At 32.5% G+C, this 23164-nt stretch overlaps 1 protein-coding gene across 1 annotated transcript in view; it reads left to right on the forward strand.

The window, feature by feature from the left end:
- The window catches only part of rsh (Rap GTPase activating protein radish), a 558630-nt gene that overhangs the window by 271230 nt on the left and 264236 nt on the right, over positions 1–23164 (forward strand). Inside the window, exon 6 of the mRNA XM_089642770.1 lies at positions 5817–6003. Coding sequence (XP_089498896.1) covers positions 5817–6003 — 187 coding nt within the window. The remainder of the gene's footprint in view (positions 1–5816; positions 6004–23164) is intronic.

The following is a 23164-nucleotide window of genomic DNA, read 5'->3' on the forward strand; positions in this document are numbered from 1 at the left end:
TCAGCAACTAATATCGCGTACGTTAATTTATATTATTTAATACAGAAAACGTAACATGTTAACCCTTGGGGTATTTTTGTGTACTTGATGGCACAAACTGACAAGAACTAATAAAATACGTTCTATCTACATTAACGTGACGGAGAGATACATGATTAAAATAGTTTTAGAAAAAGAGGACACCACACTTTATATTTGCAATTAAAAGATTACCATAGGCCCTCCTGAAAATTTTCATGTTCAAAATTTTTCTGTTGAACAAACTTCAGCATTTAAAAAAATATTTGACAAGGTTTTGAATTTATAAATAAATATTTTTACATAACGAAAAATAAGTGAAGTGACAATAATCTTAATATATTTTTCTAATTAAATGAGTTTTCTAGTTTTGTTTTGGTATTTAAAGTTGACATAATTAAAACCATCGGTTTGTTTTCAAAATTTGAATATTTCTAATTGCATTTGTTGATTTGAAACTAAAATATGAAACAATGTTTTATCTGCTTTCAAAAATAGTATTTCGTTCATTATATGCATTTAAAAACAGTGAATCTATGTAAAAAATATTGGTTTTTGGGAGTATCTAAGTAAATGCAAATTCACAAAATATTCAAGGACTTAAAGTGTTATTATTATTATTAGGGGTTAAATTTAACTCAATGCCACCAGAAAAAAAAGAGTTTTTTAAGACAGACCCAGATGTTATGGACAATACCTTTTAGTTTATAAGACATTTAGTTTATAATGACGAATGATTATTGATGACACAAAACTGTTATTATTATAGAGGAATTCATAAAATGTACTTACTTAAATTTCTCTCTGTCACTGAAAATATCTAAACAACTTCGCAATTCAACCGACAATATGTTTGAATATAACTACAAAGCCCATTAATTTAACACAAATTTTTGAAGCGTCGATTCGACGTCTCCCGAAAAAAAATCATTTATGAAGCGAGTGATTATTGCAGATGATCGAAGTCGCCCCTTGATTCAAAATTTGAGCCATATTACGCTACTTATATATACTCACCTAGGTTTACCATATCATTTAAATTATCTTAATATTCCACAAACGATATCGCCAATATCTGCTCTTGTGGATTTCTTATTGTTCTGTTGTCTACGTTTTAATACAATTTTCGTCTTTGTTTTGCATTTCACAAACAAACATCGATTTACCGAGACTTACCAGGAAGATAAACTCGAATATTGAATTTCAAAATACATCGACATTGGATGGAGGTATTATGTTAGTTAATTAATCTCGCAGAAGCTTCAGGTAATACCACATAAGGTATTGTTTCCTTTACGTGCATGAAACCTAGTTAAAGTTCCAACCAACAAAAGATGTGTTAATCTGTAATTTGGTGGGTTATGTTTCGTTCCCAGCTTTAATTAGTCTCTTGACCAGCAATATTCTTCCACACGGTAGGGAAATTTTATATTTAGGTAAGTTGCAGAAAATTCTAAAATTTAGCAAAAATTGGGCGAAGTATAACGTGAAATTACTATTTTCGATAAATCTTCACTGCAAATCTTTTAAGTGAAGATTTAAGGAAAATAGTGAAATTACTATTTTCGATAAATCTTCACTGCAAATCGCTTAAGTGCAAATCATTAAAGTGAAGATTTAAGGAAAATAGTGAAATGACTATTTTCTATAAATCTTCACTGCAAATCGCTTAAGTGCAAATCGTTTAAGTGATGATTTAAGGAAAATAATGAAATAACTATTTTCTATAAATCTTCAATGCAAATCGCTCAATCTAAAAACAAAATATATGCATTGGATAAATTAATGATTTTCCTATCGTTTTGCTTGAGTTAATTAAAATCGAATACTGTTACTTGAGGAATCAAAATAAAATTGTTAATTACATTGTAAAAGTATACGCGTTACTACTAAGAAAATTATTTTTTCATTAGAAATGTATTAACGCATTTAAGAAACAACATTTAAAAACAAATATTATCGGTAAAAGGTTCCCTTGATTACCTTTTTTTCTTTCTTATAAAATTAATTATATGATTATAGAAAGCACTTTTTCTCTAAAATTAACCGTTTCTAGACTCCGTTTGCCAAGCGATTTGTATGCCTACAAGGAGAAAATGAGTGTCGTAAAATATTTCCAATTTATTAATAATCTCTTCCAAATATTTGTAATTCGGTTAATAATGGGATTGCGGGCTTTTAACGAATGAATTGATAAGTTTCTAAAATTAAAAGTTTAAATATTTCAGAAAAACATGAATGTGTTATTGCGATGTGGAACACATGTTCATAAAAATTCTAATATTTTCGCATTTTGTCATTGTATATAATCAGAACAAACGCTGTTGCCTGAACACGTGTTCCGATATATTATTATTTACTAATTATTTACCAGGAAACGGCCTGCAATCCCGTTTGTGAATTACCTACATTTATGGAATTATAAAGCACACTGAGAATATATACATATTTGGCTTGTATATATCTCTTAATGGTTGTTATGTGTCACTGTAAAGGACGCAATATTTACGTCAAATCTTTTTGTATTCGATGATATAATTATATGACAAATTTCTAACAAAGAAGCGACATCAATTACTAGATCTTAATTTTTTGACTAACTAAAATAACTAAATACCATTTGAAACCATAAAATTTGGTGTTCGAGAAACGAACAAGAGCTGGGATAGTCGTATTTTAAAGGGCTATTCCACACAGATAAAGCATGGATAACGCCTATGGCTTATTACAGGCGAATGCGATAACACAATTTGTAAGGTCAATTCACAGTCAGCTTACCGGGTGGCGAACGAAGTCTGCATCTCGAGAATCATCTGTCAGCACTGGAACGGTGATCGTCGTACGGTAGCACTCGTTATGTTGAATTGGATTGCGATAAAAAATACGTTTAATGGATTATTCCGATAAATAACCGGCGATAGTACACACATTGGTTTTGACAAGATGAACGTTTTGATGCGGTTGTACGGCTCACGGCACTCTGTGATTATAGCTGACGTGTGTGATTTCAAACTGTACAGTTCTAAATCTGGTCAGCACACGGCCTATCAAAAGCAAATCGGCGTGACGGAACATTTGGAATCTCTTTAAACTGTTAAAAATTATAATTCCTATTATCAGGATAATTAATCTTAAGTAGGCCCTCAAGTCAAATTCAAATAACACCCACCAGACTCATTTTCACAAACGATAACAAACATCGGTTCAATTCGGGCTTGGTAAACGAAAACAAGTATTTATTTAATATTTAAATATGATAATATTCCGCCCTCATCTTGTTTACTGAATCAAAAAAACAGTTCTCCATTTACGGAATTGAATGAAAGCGCTAGGCGGAAAATGACTGGAATTTTTACTTAAAAAGGTACTAAACGCCCTCAACGCCTCATTATCAGGAAGACCTTGCCCCTATATTTATTTTGTTATAATTTGTTTGCGTGTTGCTTTGAAACGATTGTGAAGCCAAAGCTCTTTGATATGCGAAGTCTTGAAAACGAAGCGATAAAAACGTTTTCATAGAGATACTAGCGATACACGGGATTATTTTGACGGTTATTTCATAAAGTTGGTATTTAGATGAGGGTGATAAAATGAACGTTAACGAGATATCATTTCATTTCCTCTTCAAAATAATGAGGTCGTATTATATTAGAGTAAAAGATGATATGAAGAGTTTGTATTTCGTTCCTGTTTTTTGCAATATTTATATTAGACATATTGTTCCGTTAAAACGATTGTCTAACTTGTTACGTCACGCCAATAGCTTCGTTCGGCTCCACCAACCAGAGAGCTAGGGAACACACCAGTTGTGTCTGAGCATGATTTTTGTGCAGCAGAACGCAGCTAGCGTTAAATGCCAAGTATCGAATTCTGCCATCTTCTCAACGTGAAAAAAAGACGCCTAAGGCGAAGCTTAATTCTAAATCACTATTTTGATTAATCTTTATAAGGAATTGGTGTACATTATGAATACCAAAAAAATTGTTTTAGATAAATTGAAGGTTTTCCTATCGTTTCGCTTGGGTAGAATGCAAATAAAATAATAAATTACTCAATAAAAAATATAAATCTAAACAAAAAAAAAATATAAATCTAAACTACAAAAAATTTTTTTTTAATAGAAATGTATGAACGCGTAAAAGAAACAACTTAAAAAAACTCTGTATTACAGCTAATCTCAGATAATCTTATCTGTGACAGTTTCGCTTGATTAACTTTTTTGCTTTTTTATAAAATTATTTACAAAATAAATAAAAACCAGTTCTGTGCTTGAAATCGAACGTTTCTAGACTGTTTGTCAAGCGATTTTAATGCCCATTACCTTCAATAATAAGGGACACCAAGAATATACACATTTTTGGCTTGTAGCATCCTCTTACTCGTTGCAAATGCTATCCGCCGTTTGGGCCAATGATTAATTCTATCGTAAACAATGTTATACAATCCATTCGTCCAAACACTTCTATGCTTATATAGGTTAATAAAGATACCGCCGTTAAACGCATTCTAATACGACGTATGGAAAAGTACCTAAATCAGTACGTACTGATATCTACCGCCGAGAGATACCGTCGATAAAGTATATATTATTACTACGGATGTAGTCGCAATATTGTATGCGAATAAGTTTGTGATTTTCATTGTGGACTATAATCAATTTTTGGCACATCTTTTGAGGTAGCTGTGATTAACAACTAGTATTGGAAATGTGTGTGACATTAATAATAATAATAATTGGATGATTTGTATAGCGCCTTTTTGTATAAAATCACCGCAAGGGCGCTGTCTCAAGGGCGTTGGTCTTTTCGATCGATATTATGGACTTGAGGGACAATGCGTGGTCATTACTGCACATGCTTCCGTAAAAGACTCGAATTAAACGCACTGATGGGACATTTCACTGTACCGGTTTTCTTAACAAACTGGTCATGTATAAATAAATTCTTGTAAATGACTCAGGTACTCCACACTTTCAGACAGGGACAGGTAACTGGGCGACAGGTAATAGGATAAAAGGTTGGATGGGGGAATGCAGGAACATTGTTAGAAGGAGATGCATATAGTTGCGTCAGCAACGGGTTTTAAAAAATTAAGATTAATAATTTAAAAAAACATTGTTTAATATTGTAGTAACAAAACTTTTGAACTAGATTATTATTAATAAATAGCGCAGACACGTTTAAAATCACGGGATATATTATACTAGTAGGTTTTGTGAAACTGAAAGTAGTTTTAAAATATTTGAAAATAATAGCGTGTATGACGTACGAAATTTCCATTAGAGGTACTGCTGAAAAATGTTGTGAACTGAAAAGATCAATCCAGGATCGACCCTTATCAATCGCTCTTCGAAAACAATTACTCGAATGGAAGGTGAGAAATGGGGGAGTACTTTTAAAATGCACACGCCCTCTTTTGATAATAATACTTGATCGATGATTATATTTGTTTCCAATTCATTTTTAAGTATTCCTCTCGTTGTTCTTATTTAGCTTGTTACGGATAATTTTATAATTTGTATCGCAAACAAAGGTGTCCGGGGGTAAAGTGTGCTTACTCCGGGGGGGGGTGATTCTAAATGATAGTGCAAAAAAATATTATTAATTTTTGTCGAAATTCCAACGTATTTAGGTAGTTTTTAGGTTAAAAAAATTAAGTGTTTGTGTGATAAAAAAAGTTATTTATCTTTTTTTTTATTTCTACATCATTTAAAATCACCTCCCGAAGTTAGCGTATTTTACCCGCAGACACTCTTTATAACAGTTTAATTGATATTGTGCCTTATTCCTCGATCCTAGAAGCGCGCTCGTCGCTTCAAGAACGCCATCCTGTGCGACCTGCACTTCGCCGACGTCGCCCTGATGGAGTGCAGCGACTTCATGCAGCAACTGCGCAGCTTTAAGCCACAGTCGCTCGGCTGCGCGGTGGCCCGTCGCAAGTCCAGCACCACCCTCATCTTCCCGCTGCCCCCGCAGGCCTGTTCAGGTACCTACAAACTTTAAACAATCTTTATTCAGAGCATTTATTTTATTTTATTTATATATATAAATTACAAACAAAATGAACCTTTGTCTGTCCAACTGGGAAGGATTCCCATTTCAGGACAGCCAAATTGTGTATTTAGTACATAATATTCTTACAATGGAATGGCGATGCTGTCAAAACCAATTTTGAGAACATTGTTGATTGCATTTGAAGTGACAGGATGGTTTTTTTATCCTTGAAAGAAACGCAAAGATGTAATTTATTACCAGGGTCAATTTGGATAACGTTAGTAATTGCATTCAGAACAGATGAATGGTTTCTTTCGGGACATCACAAGTCTGAGATTCCTTCCAGAGCATTTACAATTGTATAGTTAGAATTTCCACATTTATAAATCAGTATAAGACATATGAATCCTATACAACTATATTTTTAGAATTTCTTAGGTGAAATTACACATTACTAGACCAGAATATATGCCGAATGACATAAGAATTTCCAATTTTAAAATTTCGTAACTTTATTTATTAAATGACTTGTCATTATTATACAGTAATCGAAATAAAACCGCGCAAAAGATTCGTAAATTTAAATTGCTTAGTACAGTCATTGAGAATTTTTAAACTACCATGTTAGGCACATCCCTGTTTTGTGATGGTATATTTTGTATAAATTACTATTAAAATGATTTAAAATGATATATTATTAAATATGAAATAAAGAAAAACTAACTGATTTGTACGCGTCGTTGCTCGGGGACGGGGAATGGTTTGGGGTAAAGTTTTGATGTTATGAAGCATTTCTAAGATATACAATTCCGTAGTAAATTATTTTGATGTATTTCATAAGGTTTAGCCTGAAAATATTTTTTACGACTTGATTACAAAATATCCGCTTTTCTTTACTTTCTACAAATGCATGTATTATGTATATAAACCTTCCGGAAGAAAACTCTATATAATATAATAAACCCTTATCAAAATTCATTGCGTATTTTAGAAGAACTTAGCGCACAAACAGACAGTCGCGGAGAACGATTTTGTTATATATTATTTAGGGAAGATTTAAAAGCAATATAAAAGTATGCAGTATAAAAGAAAATATGTAGTATAGAATAGAATTTCGATTCATAGGAACCCGAATATATATTATAAGTACATGAATTATTTGAAGTACTTACATTAAAATAATTTGAAGAAATATTTTATCAAGTGTGAAATATAGAAAAATTCAAAATAATTTAAAAAAATATAGAATTTAAAAGAATATTAAAAGTAAATAATTTTAAAAAAATATATAAAATGGAAATTAAGTACTGGGTAAGCAAATGAGAAAAAGATGATAAACTAAAAATATTTTACTTGTTCGTGTTAGTGTTTATATATACAGTACATAAAATCAATCAATCATAATATATGGAAGTATTTTAAGAACAAAAATTAAAATGATGATTTTTTTTATGTGCGAGTTACAGTGACATACTCGTATTCATAATTATTCAGCAATTTTTGTACATCTTGTTGTAGCTTCGGCTGGTAATACTAGAGTGAAAAATTATAATCACAATATTGCTTGCAACAAAAACTGAATTATACTAATAATACTATCATTGGAAAAGATCAAATATTTAGGTATTATTATTGATACAAAATTAAATTGGCAGTCACAAATTAATAATACCGTCTGTAAATTAAGATATCTTACATACACATTTTACAGACTAAAAGAAGTGCTCAATGTTGAAAAACTGAAAATTATTTATTTCTCTTTGGTGCAATCTTCACTCATATACGGAACAATAGGATGGGGCGGTGCGCTTCATGCACATATAAAACCTTTACAAATAACTCAAAATTATATCATCAAAGTTATGTATAATCGGAAAAGAACATTTTCAACGGATAAGTTATACAAAGAATATAAACTATTCTGTCTCCGCAAACTATTTATTTTACCAACTATGAAATACATATTTAAAAACAAAAATAAATTCAATATAAATGAAAACAGAATCAACATTAGAAATAATAATGTATTTTATACTCCTCAAACGAACACAAAACAAATGCAAACACACTGCAGTTTCATTGGACCTCGTACTTTCAATCTTTTACCGAAAAATATTCAAGTGATTACTAAACTTCCTCAATATTTAAAAGAGTTAAAATTATGGCTTTTCAATACAGCAGTTGAAACTTTTTTTTATTTAATATGTATCAATTTATGTTTTTCATAAAATATTCACCATGTATTATAGTAAACACTTTATACTACACTTTATACTAAACACTTATAACTTCACTATACATAATTTTAAACACTGTTTATACAAACCGCCTAGACAAAATGTAATCTTGTTTTTGTTTTATATGCCCACAGTTTGTTTATTTCTAGGTACAATAATATAATAACTTAAATATATTACCCACGCACGGGCTGCGCCTTAGTGGGTTTCCATTATTCGTATTGATTTATATAATATTGTATGTAATTAATCTAAAAATTGGGAAAAATAAAGGAATTAAAAAAAATAAATTAGATACTGCCCAAGAATATTTCAGATATTCCCCTACAAAACGCACTCAAGAACATAAAGCTACTCTCGTCTATCTCGTCGAAACTCGTTGCATTGCGAATTTGGTAGTTTTAGTTAGAGCATTGGGAGAGTTGTAGGTCAGTTGGAGGTAAAAAAGCTGAACCTGTTTTTTCGCATCATGTCTCATCTCAATATAATACATCAATGCTCAAGAATCGAAATTGTTACGTTTTTTTTGTTATTTATATCTACATTTCAGTTCGGGAGGCGGTTATCGGTACCGCTGCCCCAGGAACCATTTATTGGATTACCAATACTTCTGCCGTAGTTCATAGTGGATGATGTGTAGAGGTGTCCGGGTTCATGGGGTGAGGTTTCTCTAGGTCTTGACGGTGGTTGTATCTGTCCACCTACTACGTGGCGGGTCGGGTCGGGTGGGTTTAAAAGGATCCTCTACACAGCATCTCCAAAGATGGCATAGTCCATTATTACGAGGGAAAATGTTTAAAAGATAATATCAAATGTATTTTTAAACTCTTGTAAATGGTTTTTGAATTCCGAGTCATTAATGCTATTTGGAATAGACAGTCATTAACATTAAAATTTTAATCTTTGTAATGTACATCTACTACTTTATTAATCGAGGTTCTACCTTTCTGGAACCCTCCCCGACACGTGGACACGTGGCAACCCTTTCTGAGTGGCTTAATATGCCCATTCTCTAGACTACTGGAGATATGTATTCATAACAACAACTGAAACTGGAACCTTAATGCTGATTGTTAAATAATATGATAAACAAACCGACTGAACTTAAATTACCAAATTATTCGGTTTTACTTATAACATCAATGACTTAGATTAGCCTTATTATTTCCCTTAACCTTTATTGTTACATTTCAAATTAAGAAATCTTTTTTTAAATGTAACAATGTTAACACAATTATATTGGAAATTGACAAAATACTTAACCCTTTCAATACTTACGGGGCCAGACAAAAAATATGATGTCATCAAATATTCCCGCCACGTATTAAATTTCAAATATATTCGCTGTTTGTTTAACTTATCACAAAATTAAATACTGTTTTTGAAAGCAGATGAGAGTCTGTTTTAGTTTTTAACATTAGAAACAGACATTATGAATATTAAAAAATAATAATTATTCATAGCTAAAGTTTAAAAAAAATCACTTACCGATGAGTTTTTTTTATAGTGACCTGTACGGAGTTTAAAAAAACACGTTTATTTGGACATATATATGACAAACTTCACTTTTATTTTGAATTATTAAAATAATATTATTATTTTTCCACATCTTCTTCCCCTCCCTTCTCCCTTCAGCCTCGCAACAAACCACAATCATTGAAAATGCTGTAGTGTCACGTAGTAGGCAAGTAGTAGTGCAACTAGCGCGGTATTCGTAATTTTAAAAGGCTTACAAATTTATTCATGCTTAGAGTTAGAGGTTAGAGAGTTTTTCGTTTTCAAAACGATCCAAAAATATAAACCAATTTCGAAATTTATTTACGAAAGTTTGACTATTGACTTTTCTACCAAACCTTTAAAACTGTTAAAATTAACGGTGTAACAGTTTTAAACAGCTTTTGGGTTTTTACAGGTTGGCTTCATCGTCAAATTATTATATTATAGATATATTATTTAACTTTTTTTGTTATTTCGTAATTTATATTATTTACAATTTACACTTATGTTAATGGCATAACATGTTGTTTATGTATTAACGTAAATAAAAATAGGTTACCCAGTTGTTCCTTTGTGACTATTCAACATCGTGAAACTTTTTGTAACATGGGACCAAATATTGCAAATAAGCTTGAAGTATTTTCATTGATTTGCGGTCGATATTACACCATCCAAAATGCACACATTCGCTAAATTCTGTAAGCCGATCATGTAAATTCTCCAAGCTTCCGTCCTTTGCATACTATCGGTTTGTAACAGTTATTAACGGTTTGTAACAGTTTTAAACAGCTTTTGGGTTTTTACAGGTTGGCTTCATCGTCAAATTATTATATTATAGATATATTATTTAACTTTTTTTGTTATTTCGTAATTTATATTATTTACAATTTACACTTATGTTAATGGCATAACATGTTGTTTATGTATTAACGTAAATAAAAATAGGTTACCCAGTTGTTCCTTTGTGACTATTCAACATCGTGAAACTTTTTGTAACATGGGACCAAATATTGCAAATAAGCTTGAAGTATTTTCATTGATTTGCGGTCGATATTACACCATCCAAAATGCACACATTCGCTAAATTCTGTAAGCCGATCATGTAAATTCTCCAAGCTTCCGTCCTTTGCATACTATCTTACGATTGCGCACTCAGCCGGATTTATCGACAATAGCTCTTAAAATCTCAAATCGGGACCGCCATAGAAAATACAACTTCGTTCAAGTATGAAGAAGATTATTATTTATATCGCTTGGACGAACATCGAGACTTTTAAATTGGAACACAAATGGCAAAAACATATTTGGACGACCAGATCCAAAATGATGCCGCTCCGATCGTTTAAATGGTTTTTACTGTACTGTATACTTTTAGCCCTTTGGATTAGAAATGTGGCCTGGACAAGCCATATAATAGTAAAATGCAAGTTTGCAAATAATATATAAATATACATTGTCAATATGTTGTATATATGTTTTCATAAAGAGACAAACATCCTGTTTGCACTTGCAGTACCAATGACGGCAAGTCCTTTTTTCCACAAGAATTCTGGCCCAGTCGAGTGACATAAAAAGTTATAACAGTATACTGTTCGGCCGGTATAGCGATAAAAAATAAATCCAACACAACTCATTCACCTTGATTCGCTTCACCAGCATTTGGAAGTTTTTCGGTGTAAATTTGACCTCTGAGCCGGTAGTTAGTATCCGAGTCGCAGACCCATCTTGACTTTTATACCATATGCGATGGCCTCTCGAAGCCACGTGGTACAGTTCTTGAAGTTTTTGTCTTAATTTTTATTTTTATTCTACCAACTAAACGCATAGACCATTAGACGCAGCTCGCCGAGTTGTATAGTATATTGATACTGCTTTCGAAAAATTCAACGGAAAAAAAATCACTCACTGGCCACGCCACATTGTCTATCGGAGGGAATAACACCAATATCATTAAAAGAGAAAAAAAACTATTTTTAAAGCACTGTGGTTCAAGTTAATATTTTTCACATCAATATTGAACGATGTTCAAAACATGCTGTAATTCCCGAAAGGAGATGATTCAGCACCATATTCTAAGGAAATGTAAAGTTTGAATATGTTGTGGTTTTTGACGCTTTTCGAGATAATTGCATGGAAAAGTTTTTTTTGTATTTTCTTAATTAACTTGTAAAAAAGCAATTTATTAAAATTATATTGTTTTAAAATCGAAATTTCACTAAATATAATTTAATTTAATTTAAATTAATTTCAACGGCCTGGTGGGCTTTTACATAACAAGTTTTTTACATAACAAGCTTTTACATAACATAACATACAGAAACATTTTTAAATGAAAAAAGATAGACTATAAAAATAAAAGTAAACATAATATGAAAGGTAGGTAGGTGAATAGATAAGTTAAGGTAGAGTTAATTCATTGCAATAAAAGATAAATAAACTAGTAGGTATGTTACGAAATTACATGTGAATGGCTAAATGTTATACATGACAAAATTTATTTATTTGTTTGTTCACACCTTGACGTCTTTTACATGCAAGGTAAATCATACAGGAGCATTATAACAAGTATATAGCATTACAACAAGTATATAGCATCATAAGAAGTATAACATAGTAAATAAAATAATAAACTGAGCATAAAAGACATAAGTAGGCACAACACAGGTAGGTATTAGTATACGATAAGTAAATTGTATATTGTATAAAGGATTTCAACCAGCAAATACTTATTTAGGCTCAGGCTACAGTACATTCAGCAATTATAATTGTCACAATATTACACAAAACATAATTACAAACATACTCGAAGCATACCGGTTGGCAGTGGTGTAAAACATTTTCTAGCGATTTATAAAAGTAGGTAATATTCTTGTAATTTAAAATATATAATTTGTTTTATTTTTTTTTGCTATTATAAATGTACGTAAGGTTGTTATTATTATGACAAAAATAAAAGGTACACAAAAATTACATACAAAAAGAAGTAGGTATTATGAAAATAGTTACAGAGTATTTAGTTTGTTATTGTTAACACTCAACAGAATTTTTGCTTAATATCTGCATACATATACGCTTTTTAAAGGAAGCGATGTTTTTATTAAAAAATATATCAACAGAGCATGTTTCATTTCCCACACGATGCAATCTCTGAAGACAAGAGTTGAACATACAATTAGTGCGAGAAGTAACTATATTGAATGGAGCATTAAATCTAGTGTTATACTTATTGGGAACTTGATAATTTATCATATTCACTAGTTCAGGGCTGTCCAAATAACCGTTGATAATTTTAAATAATAATAAAGCAACACAGATTTTTCTTCGCTGTGATAATTCAGGTAATTTATGCAAGTGCATTAAATAATTATAATTTAAATTTTCTAATGGAATAGGTAATTTGTAATTTATATGCCTTAAAAATTTGTGTTGTATTCTTTCAATTTTGTGTGAGTGTACATTGTATAGAGGCGACCAGAGAGAGGAATTATACTCAAGAATGCTTCTGACAAGTGTAATGTACAATGTTTTGAGTGTATTAGTATACATTAGATCTTTGGACGTTCTTAATACAAATCCGAGACATTTAAGTGCTTTATTCGTGATTGCATCGATGTGGGGGACGAATGTCATCTTGTTATCAAAAACGACACCCAGATCTTTTATTATTGTTACTGTAGAAAGATTCACATTGTTAATATGATATTGAAAGAGTATTGGATTTTTATTTCGAGAAAAACTTATAGAATGACATTTGTTAATGTTTAAAAATAAATCATTTATGTTACACCAGTTATATAATCGATCCAAGTTTTTTTGCAATACAAGACAGTCCATTAAATTTCTTATAATAGTGTAAATTTTCAGGTCATTAGCAAACAATAGGAAATGGATACCTTCAAATATTGTAACAATGTCATTGATAAATAGCAAAAAAAGAATCGGACCTAGATGAGAACCTTGAGGCACCCCACTTGAAGCTTCGATTTCGGTGAAATATGGTTAGATAGTTTAACGTACAGTTTTCTAGATGTCAAATGGGTTTCAAGCCATTTTAGTAGATTTCCTTTTATCCCATATACTTCTAGTTTGTTTAATAAGATTTTTATATAAACTTTATCGAACGCTCTGCTGAAATCTGTGTAAACTGCATCCGTTTGCAATTTTGAATTTAGATTATCTGATATATATTTTTCGTATATAATTAAATTTGTAAGTGTAGATCTACCGGATATAAATCCATGTTGGTGAGGGGAAATGATTTTACGAGCCTGCAACATAAATTTTGATAGAAATACGGATTCAAACAATTTAGGTATTGCTGATTGTATGCAAATAGGTCTGTAATTAGAAGCATCCGTTTTATCGCCTTTTTTAAAGATGGGACTAAGGAAACTGGTCTTCCATTTTTGTGGGAAAAGGCCAGATGCTAATGATAGATTAAATATATATTGGTTGGGTGACCTTTTAAGTTAGATACACAGTTTTAAAATAAATTGCAGGTATGGTGTCCGGGCCAGCGGATTTCTGAGTATCTAATAATGTAATTTTACGCTGAACATCGATTTCATCAATAACAAGGTCGTTAAAATCAATAGAAATATTGGATTTGAATTGAGGTATTTGGTTATTGGATGAGTTTGCTTTATATACTTCGCCAAAGCATTCCGCAAATAAGTCAGTAATTCCTTGAGGTGTATCAGCAATTTTACCATTGTAGTATATGATAGACGGAATACCAGATTCATTACTATTAAGATTATTTGCGAATTTGAATAAATTTTGAGGTTTATTTTGTAACGATTGCTCAATATTTTCCAGGTATACTTTGTAGCAGGAGATCGACATGTTTTTCACCCTGATGCGTAATTTAGAAAAAAGTAGATAGTCATTTGGAGCTCGAGATATTTTGAATGTTTTATGTGCAAGTTTTTTTGCCTGGATAGTACTAATTAGCTCTTTGTTAAACCATTTTGGGTAGTTAGATGTCCTATATTTTGTAATAGGTACGTAAAGTTCAATTGATTTTTTAATTATGCAGTAAAAAGATTCTATTATATCATTAATATTATTACATTTACTAATGAAGTTCCCGTCTGATTTGGCGAGAAACTCGTTTATCTTGGGATAATCAGCTTTATAAAAATTTAATTTCTCTTTATAAGACTCTAAATTTAAAATTTGTGTAGATATATGCTAAACAAAAAGTGGTGGGTGGTATTTATCAATTGTTGAAACATTATCATTTGCATGTACATTATTTTTGCATAATAACTATGCAGTCATAATTTCTCCAACACTTTTATATGTATTACTTATATTACTCACGCACAGACAGCGCCCATGTGGGTTCCCATTTCATACAATTACCAAACTATTATGCATATTAACATTACTTTGATTATTATATCGTTTGTAAAAAGTATTAGAAAAAATAATATTTAAGAATATCGGATATTATATTTTTTTATCGGAAGAAATGAACCTATTCGTTATATTTTTAAAAACCGTTAATTTTTCTGGTCCAGTCAACATGTAACATACGAAAATCAAACATAACCTCACATTTGTAAAACAAAAAATTGTTAGAAATCATCAAAGATTTTTCATCAAAGCAGAAAAAATAAAAAAAATTGTTACATTTTAATTTCTACATTTTTTTGACGCACTGTTAAGTATATTTTTCATGTTTATAATATCTCAATACCAATGCTGTGTTATGGCCTCAAAGATGTTTCGTGTTTTTTGTGCAAGTATTGGTGTTTCTAAGCAAGGTATATTTTCTACCTGAAATATTTTCCTCGCTGCTTTATTTCTAAGGGTCGTGATTTATAGATGCTTTTAGGGTATTTCATCTCCTTTCTTTATTTTCAGGTTGAGACTTCCATCACAATATTTTTTTATTCAGGTACCTAATGAATATTTTTTCCACATCAAGGGATACATTCAAACTTACACGTTATTTACAAATAATTATATTATCTCTGTAGCATACATCATTGCTTCAAAACCTGAATACCTAATTGATTGATTTCTCTTTAATGGGGTAGTAACTAGTAACAAGCTATTCCAACTAATTAATAATAACATTTTAATTTTTATTCTACTAAAGGGATATAATAGGAAAAGGTTCTATTTATCCAATGCATATTTTTGGTATTTATAATGTAAACTGATTAGTAGTAAATATCAATCTAAATTAGTGGTTAAGCTTTGAGCACAAGTGACAAATATGAAACCGATAAGTAGCCGAGTGATATAAAGCTTCGGTTTGCACCCATCTTGCGTCGCTTGTCCAACCCTCTACGGCTTAAGTCCTCCATTATTTCACAAGCAACCTTTTCAGCTATTCGGATAATGCTTTCCTGTTGACCAGGGTTCTATCCTCATCCTCCGTTCTGATCCAATCAAGTCCAGCTTGTCAGTGCTCCAAACATTCATAAGGAGACAATGTTTCTTACGCAACCATTTGCCTTAAAAATAGGTACAGAATGAAGGTTTCTTTTATTACCATCCTCTTTAATATCTGTCACAAAAAGGTTTCAATATATTTATAACTAAGACAAAAAGGTTTCTTGTTTGTTGAAAATGTATTTTAAGCCTTCTTTAAAGCTGAAAGCTATTTCTAATAACCCTTTTTTCGGAAGAATTTTAGATTATTACAAAAACGATCAAAACACGCTGCAATCTTCTCGAATCGTATTTTCTTCACGGATTCTTTTTGGAATTACACCAAAGGACCTCTAAGTTGTTTTGATAAAATAGATCTACAGATTATTCAAAATTATGACAAAAGCTTTATCAATTATTTCTTAGCTGTTAAGAACGTGGTCTCCACGCAAATTTCTCCCGATAAATCGGGGGAATCGAACACCAAGATTCCAGCGCTTTGTAAGTCTTGATAAATTGAATGATACAATTTCACTTCTCAATAATAATAATAAGGTGTTTATTCTGGTATGTGGGAAGGTTAGTGCAGTCCCACACATTCCATATAGAGATACAACAAAATATATAATATATAATCAATGAAAGATGCTTACTTTGATTTAGTTTTATAGTTTCCCCTATCTACTCTCTTAACGAACGGATCTCAATATTTACAGCACTGACGTCATATGCCAATGCTGTACTTGTTTTACCGACATTTCAATTGAAGATGCTCCGAGGTACTGGTGTCATTAATCCTTTTGGCACCGGTTCATTGTCGGTAAACACGCCAAATGCGCGCCTACAATTATATACCGTTGACATATCACACATGAGAACGAGTGATCACTACGAATCGTTCTTGAATTTATCAGCTCGGCCTCTGTGTTTTCTTCTCCTACAACAAAGGACTTTTTGAGAACATATTCACTCCTTCCTCTTCTCAAAAAGACCCTTCCCACAGCACAAAATTACATGGCATCCCGAATTTTTCAATTTGAGATGCGTGTATGGAAAAAAACACCTAGATCTAGGAGGGTAACGCCGCTCTAGGAACCATTTATTGGATAACCAACACCGCTGCCGTATTCCGCCCCAAGCTATTCGCTACGTTTGGTGACTTAATAGGGGTGCCCGGGTTCATGGTGTGGGGTTTTTCTAGGTCTTTGTGGCTGATGCGTCTGCCCACTTACCGCGTGGCGGACCAGATGGTTGAGGCAGACCTTTTGACCTCTCCAGCCGGACTTTCTTGGCCCATCGCCCTGTACCGCAGTGGGAGGTAGATTCATACGTCCATCACTCTTGGACCCACTGAACCCCAGATTCCTTCTCACCCCTCATACCTTTTTCCTTCCCTGAACTTCCTCTCCTTCCTTCCTTTCATTGCAAAGACCCCCGCACAGCATCCCCAAATATATCGAAGGAATAAGTAATACAAAGATTCATCGTAGATTGTATCCAGAGAATTCTTTGCCAACAACACATTTTGGGGGCTCATGCGCCTTTTCTTACGCCGAAAAAGTGACCGTTCAAACAGAAAGACATGAAAAAAAAAACCGTAGAAAATTAATTAAATGCTACATCAGATAGGTTTGAGTTTCTAAATTAGTGTCATTTTTGGTAATCATGTTCCTTGTGACACTAATTATTATTGTTGCCGGTCAAACGTGATGTGTCATTTCAAGTTACCTTAAACTTATTGATGGACCCTCAGACATTCTAAAGTAAGATAAACAGATATCTACAACCTTCATGTTTTTTTTGCAAAATTATAAATTTGTAAATAAAATAACTAAATAACTAGCGAGCTAGGTCAACACGGAGAGAAATCGATTTTTACCTTCAGATAAATTATCATGCCTTATTCATAAAATCTCAATTTAAGAATCGTTTTTCGATTTGTCTTGACAATTTATTTATGAACACGTGTTTCGACTCATGATAATATATTCGTAATTTACTAAAAGTTTATCAAAAAACCTGTTAATTCGTTTTTAAGGCCTGCAAACCCTTTTACGGAATTGTAGATTGTTAATAAATAAGTAATAGTAATTTTTCTCTGTGTATGATTCGTAATCTCATGAATCTTTTTTTTTAGTCAGAATTCTTTGATGAAGACTTGTATAAATTGCTTCCTTGTCCCCCTTTGATTTACGGCGCTGGGGAAATCATAACGCACCACCAATTTTAATAAGTTATCTAGGTTATGATATTTCCATCACGTTTTATTATTAGAATCTTCATAAGAACTTATCTCTCTTCCAATCCGCAAGATTTTCCCAGTTGGATCTCATTCAAATATACGCACATCTCTTTGAGGCGCATCAAATTGCCATCTCAATGACATATTATATGTTAAGGAACTTACGTAAAACAATCCATGTTTATTTTTAGGTTGTTATATGAAACCATTGTTTATTACTTACCTTTGTGTAAAAAAATGTAATCATAATATGTACCCAGTGTAAAAGCTCCATGAGAGTATAAAAGAGTTGTAAAAAAATGTTAAAAATTGCAAATTCCTTCCACATAGAACTCGGGACGGGGGATGTTTTCCATGTTATTTTAGCTCACATGAATAAGTGACTTGGATCCCAGCACTTTGATGTCGATGAAGATCTTCAAAATGCTGTGACAAGTTGGCTACATTTAAAGGTAGCCAAGCTATATGTAGAAGAATGTACCTAATATTGGTGAAACTCTACGACAGGCGCTTGAATTTAAAAGTTGAAAATAGTGAAAAGGGGATAAGTAATTAAATATTTGTATCTATTTGGGATTTTTTTAACTATTTAAAGCCAAACGGAGGTAACTTTCCGAGCAGCCTTCTTATATTGAAGGGGATGTTGGGTGAAGGATGTTGTTTATTATTTCTGGCATGAGTTCATTGAGGTTTTGACCAATGGGTACCTTTTTTTGTTATTTGTTTTTGGGGTTATATGCCGTGTTGCGCTAACTCCTTCTTTAGCCAACGTTTCGGACAGCATTGCAGTGTCTATCATCAGGGCAGATGTGTTATTTACAACACGGAATAACACCCCAAAAACAAATAACAAAAATACTTTTGGCCGTGAAAATCTTAAATCATATTTGAATGGGTACCTTTATATTTTTGTACTAGTAGACCCCGCAATGCTTCGCTATTGCTTATGTCTTTCTCGGGCGCCTCTGACTTCTTCCACCATTCACTACTCTATACAACAATGTTACTGTTAAAAAACTTCATCATATTGACTTAAATTCGATTCCTTATCTCATTCCGGTACAGCGATAAGTATTCCAACCTTTTCTACCATTTATAAACACTCTTGGCACTAATAAGAACAAACTTTGAAATTTTCACCAATATCGGTGAACTACTCTTCGAATTTTACATGCACAAACATAGGCAGGCTGAATTTTTATATATTGGGAAGATTGAATCATTTTTTCTTATTTCAAATTGAATGCGACAAATCGAGTGATAATATCGATTACTTATATCACACTTATACAAACCTACTAATATCAACCGATTAATGAAAGCCAACCAGTATTTAACAGTTCTTCTGATGATTTTGAAGGCTACTGACGACAAGAAGACTCTTCAAGAAAGTTCTGGAAGAAAGAAGAAACCGACCTGGGCCACCCACTCTAAGTTAGAACGCCAAGCTCTGATTATAAAGCTTGTTTGGTGTTCAACCTACAGTGAGCGGACCTCGCCATATTCATCATGATGACGTCTCCGATGACGACGATACAACCATCACCAAAGGAGAAAATTGTGACAGGACAAGATATTAGTATTCTAGGGTGATGGACCCAAAACCTGGCAGGGCTTCATTAACTGGCAGGACATCAATAAAAACCATATTACAATACATTTCAATAGCCCAAAATTAAACGGAAACGAGTCCGTAAAAACATAAATTACGATATGGATATCAAAAGACTCACCAAAATGATCTCTTCCTAGTTTTAAACAGCAACAGAATCAATAAAAATGTTTGACTCCTTAAGATTCGAAAACTTATTTTAAAATATCCAAATATTTGGAAGTACCCAGTTTTAAACAAATCTATTTCGAATTATTTCCATTTGAAACTAACGATTGTGTCCGTGCATTTCATTAAAATGTTAAAATTTCAGTGAAAACTGTTGAAATTCGACATTTTTAATTTTTAAAATGCACCTAGTGGCGCCATCTATGTAATCTAAATAGTGAATCCAATATTACGGAAGATTTCGTAAAAAAGGTGATTTTGTTTTTGTCTGTTAGTGAAAAGAAAAACAGTTAGTGAATTTGGCCATGCCAGTTATCGGTGTCTTAAACAAAATGTATAGTGATAGTTTTGATATTTATTCTATATTATTTTTTCTCATTGTGTTATTTTTATCGCTGGGCAAAGTTATCATTTCAGCCACCGTGTAAAGTTTAACAATCAACGAAGATATTAGGTACTAGGTAAAGTGCCAGATGTTGAGTACTTTATCATTGAAGGGTCCACTGCAAGATCGCTGACCGTCACAATTTTGTTTTCGAATTATGAATGCCATTCGATAGCTTAGTTTGCAGGGCAACCGTGTATGTTTCTAAAATATTAAATATCAGCGCCTTGAAAAACTACCTTTCTAGAATGCTGAGTGCCATAAACGAACGAGTGGCAATCATCGGTTTTAAATGGTAAAATGGACAATCGTGGTTGTTTAATGTGCGACAATGTGGACAGCGCTCATTCTTAAATAGTACAATGGACAAATATCGTTTTGCAATGAGGACAATCATCATCTTGCAATGGAAACTTTGTAGTTGGATGACAATATTTTTTTAATGGTTGCATGTAACATTTTGCATTTTTTTTGTATGTGTTCTATCTTCTCGACACCCGTGTTTTTTTTTACTGTTTTAATAGTTAAAATGCAGAAATACTAAAATCTATTCAATAGAAAAAATTATAAATAAGTTAAAAAACCCTTAGCGCTCAGTTTACTTTTTTAATGATGAACTAATGTTTATAATACAAGGTTTTATGCATAGCATAAAGGATAACAAATAATTATAAGCAATAATTATTCGCCTGAAATATCAATAGAAATTGAAAATATCTCCCGAGTAAAAATAAATGCGCCAACGGGAATTGAACCCATGCCTTCTGATGTCCGGTCAGGTGCTCTGAAACCACTGAGCTATGTCGGTTTATTTCCAACCAGCCAAATAAGTCAATATGTACTAGTACCTTAATCAACAATTACAGCTTATTAGGTAAAATAAGTCTAATGTCTAGAAGTAAAGTATGAAACTAGAAAAGGAAATATAAAAATATAAATAGTGCGGTAGAAATTAGATCCGTTAGGATAGATTCGATTGGGATTGATTTTAATGAGTGATTTAACTTACGAGTGAGTAGATCAAAATATAATAAGCTTAGTAAAGATGTTGCAGGATGAGATGTTCAGTGGGTTGATTCAAATGGACTGAGAATTAAGTTTCTGGAGAGTATATCATTTATGTTGCTGAAGTAGGAAGAAACGCATAAGGCATAGCGAGACCAGCCATGTCTCCAGTGAGGAGAGCCATGTCAAGAGTTGAAGTTATAGAATAGTATTTACATTATATAAAGCAACGGATGATTAATAACTAATAAATCAAGAAGTAGTAGTTGAAAGAGTCGTGAGTCGCGTGGTGTTTCATCTTTTCTGCTTACCCATGCGTATAGATGGATTCATGGCAGTTTGTTTGTTTTGTTTGCTGTGCGCATATTATGTTATTCGTCATTATGAATGCTCATTACATAAACATTGGTATTAAAATATCATATTTGATCTTATTTCGCCCTAACATCTTTAAAGTGAATTGTTACCCGCCTGCATCGCTAGGAAATGTAGCAAACTTGATAATTATTAACGAGTGTGTCCCGAAACCCGCACCAAAGTGAATAAACATCGTATCTGCCACGGGGGACAAACAAACACACAGACAAACACAAACACGACCACGGGACGTTACCTCAACGGCTGGCAAAATATACTATCATCTCCCTTCCGGCTCGCTGGCAAGCAAGGTGCACTAACGTCACATAAGTACGAAATTGTGTACATTGGAAATGTTTATGCTGGATTGGAACTCACTTTAATGACTCGTGCTTTTTGGTAATATTACCACTGTCTTTTTCATACCAGGAACAGGTCAATGGCATTGGTAGCTAATAATAGCTACACGCGAAAGGCGAAGAGGATGTAATATAATTGCCTTCGAGTGCTGGTTGAGACTCCATGGTCTAGGGGTAAGGATCTCGACTAGCAAGGTCGAGGGTTTAAATCCCGGCGTGCGCAAGTAAATTTTATTTGATTGATTTGTTTTATTTAATAAATCAATAATTTAAAATAATATTATATACATATTGCGACACGATCCTGAGTGGAAGAAATTCTCAGTATCGGTCTGGTGTAAGACGACCATTCAGAATCGAACCGTCGCTTGAGCACGGCTTTAGCTGTGTTTGGTGACTTGATCTGAGACGCAAGGTACTACCCCACCTTCCTCTTCCCTATCTCCTTCCCCTCCCCGCCACCTTCAACCTCACAACATATCCCAATTACCCTCGATCACGGAGGCCATCACTTAATAGTTGGGAGATCGCTCAACTCACTACGAAATAAGCTCAAATCCCAATGAAGTTGAATTGTAGCTCACACTAATAAAATCAATTAATAAGTGTTTGTTATTTATACGTACCCCAATACATTATTAGTTAGTAGTTCGCTTAACTCACTATGACATAACCTCAAATCCCAATGAACTTGAATTGCAGCTCACCCTAATAAAATATATACTTGCTTACTCCATAAGGTGAGTTCCTGGAGCTCACCTTATGAAGTAGTAGAATAATCAGGAAAAGAAAATATATTTATTTGGCATATAATAGCAAAGATAAGCATTTGAAACATAATACTTATGGAGGGAAATAATTACACCGAGTCAGTCTATAATTTATCACTTTAAAAATGCAAAAG

This window comes from Hesperophylax consimilis, chromosome 18 (genome assembly GCF_061612785.1).
Source record: "Hesperophylax consimilis isolate HC1 chromosome 18, BYU_Hcon_1.0, whole genome shotgun sequence".
In the NCBI taxonomy this organism is placed as follows: Eukaryota; Metazoa; Arthropoda; class Insecta; order Trichoptera; family Limnephilidae; genus Hesperophylax; species Hesperophylax consimilis.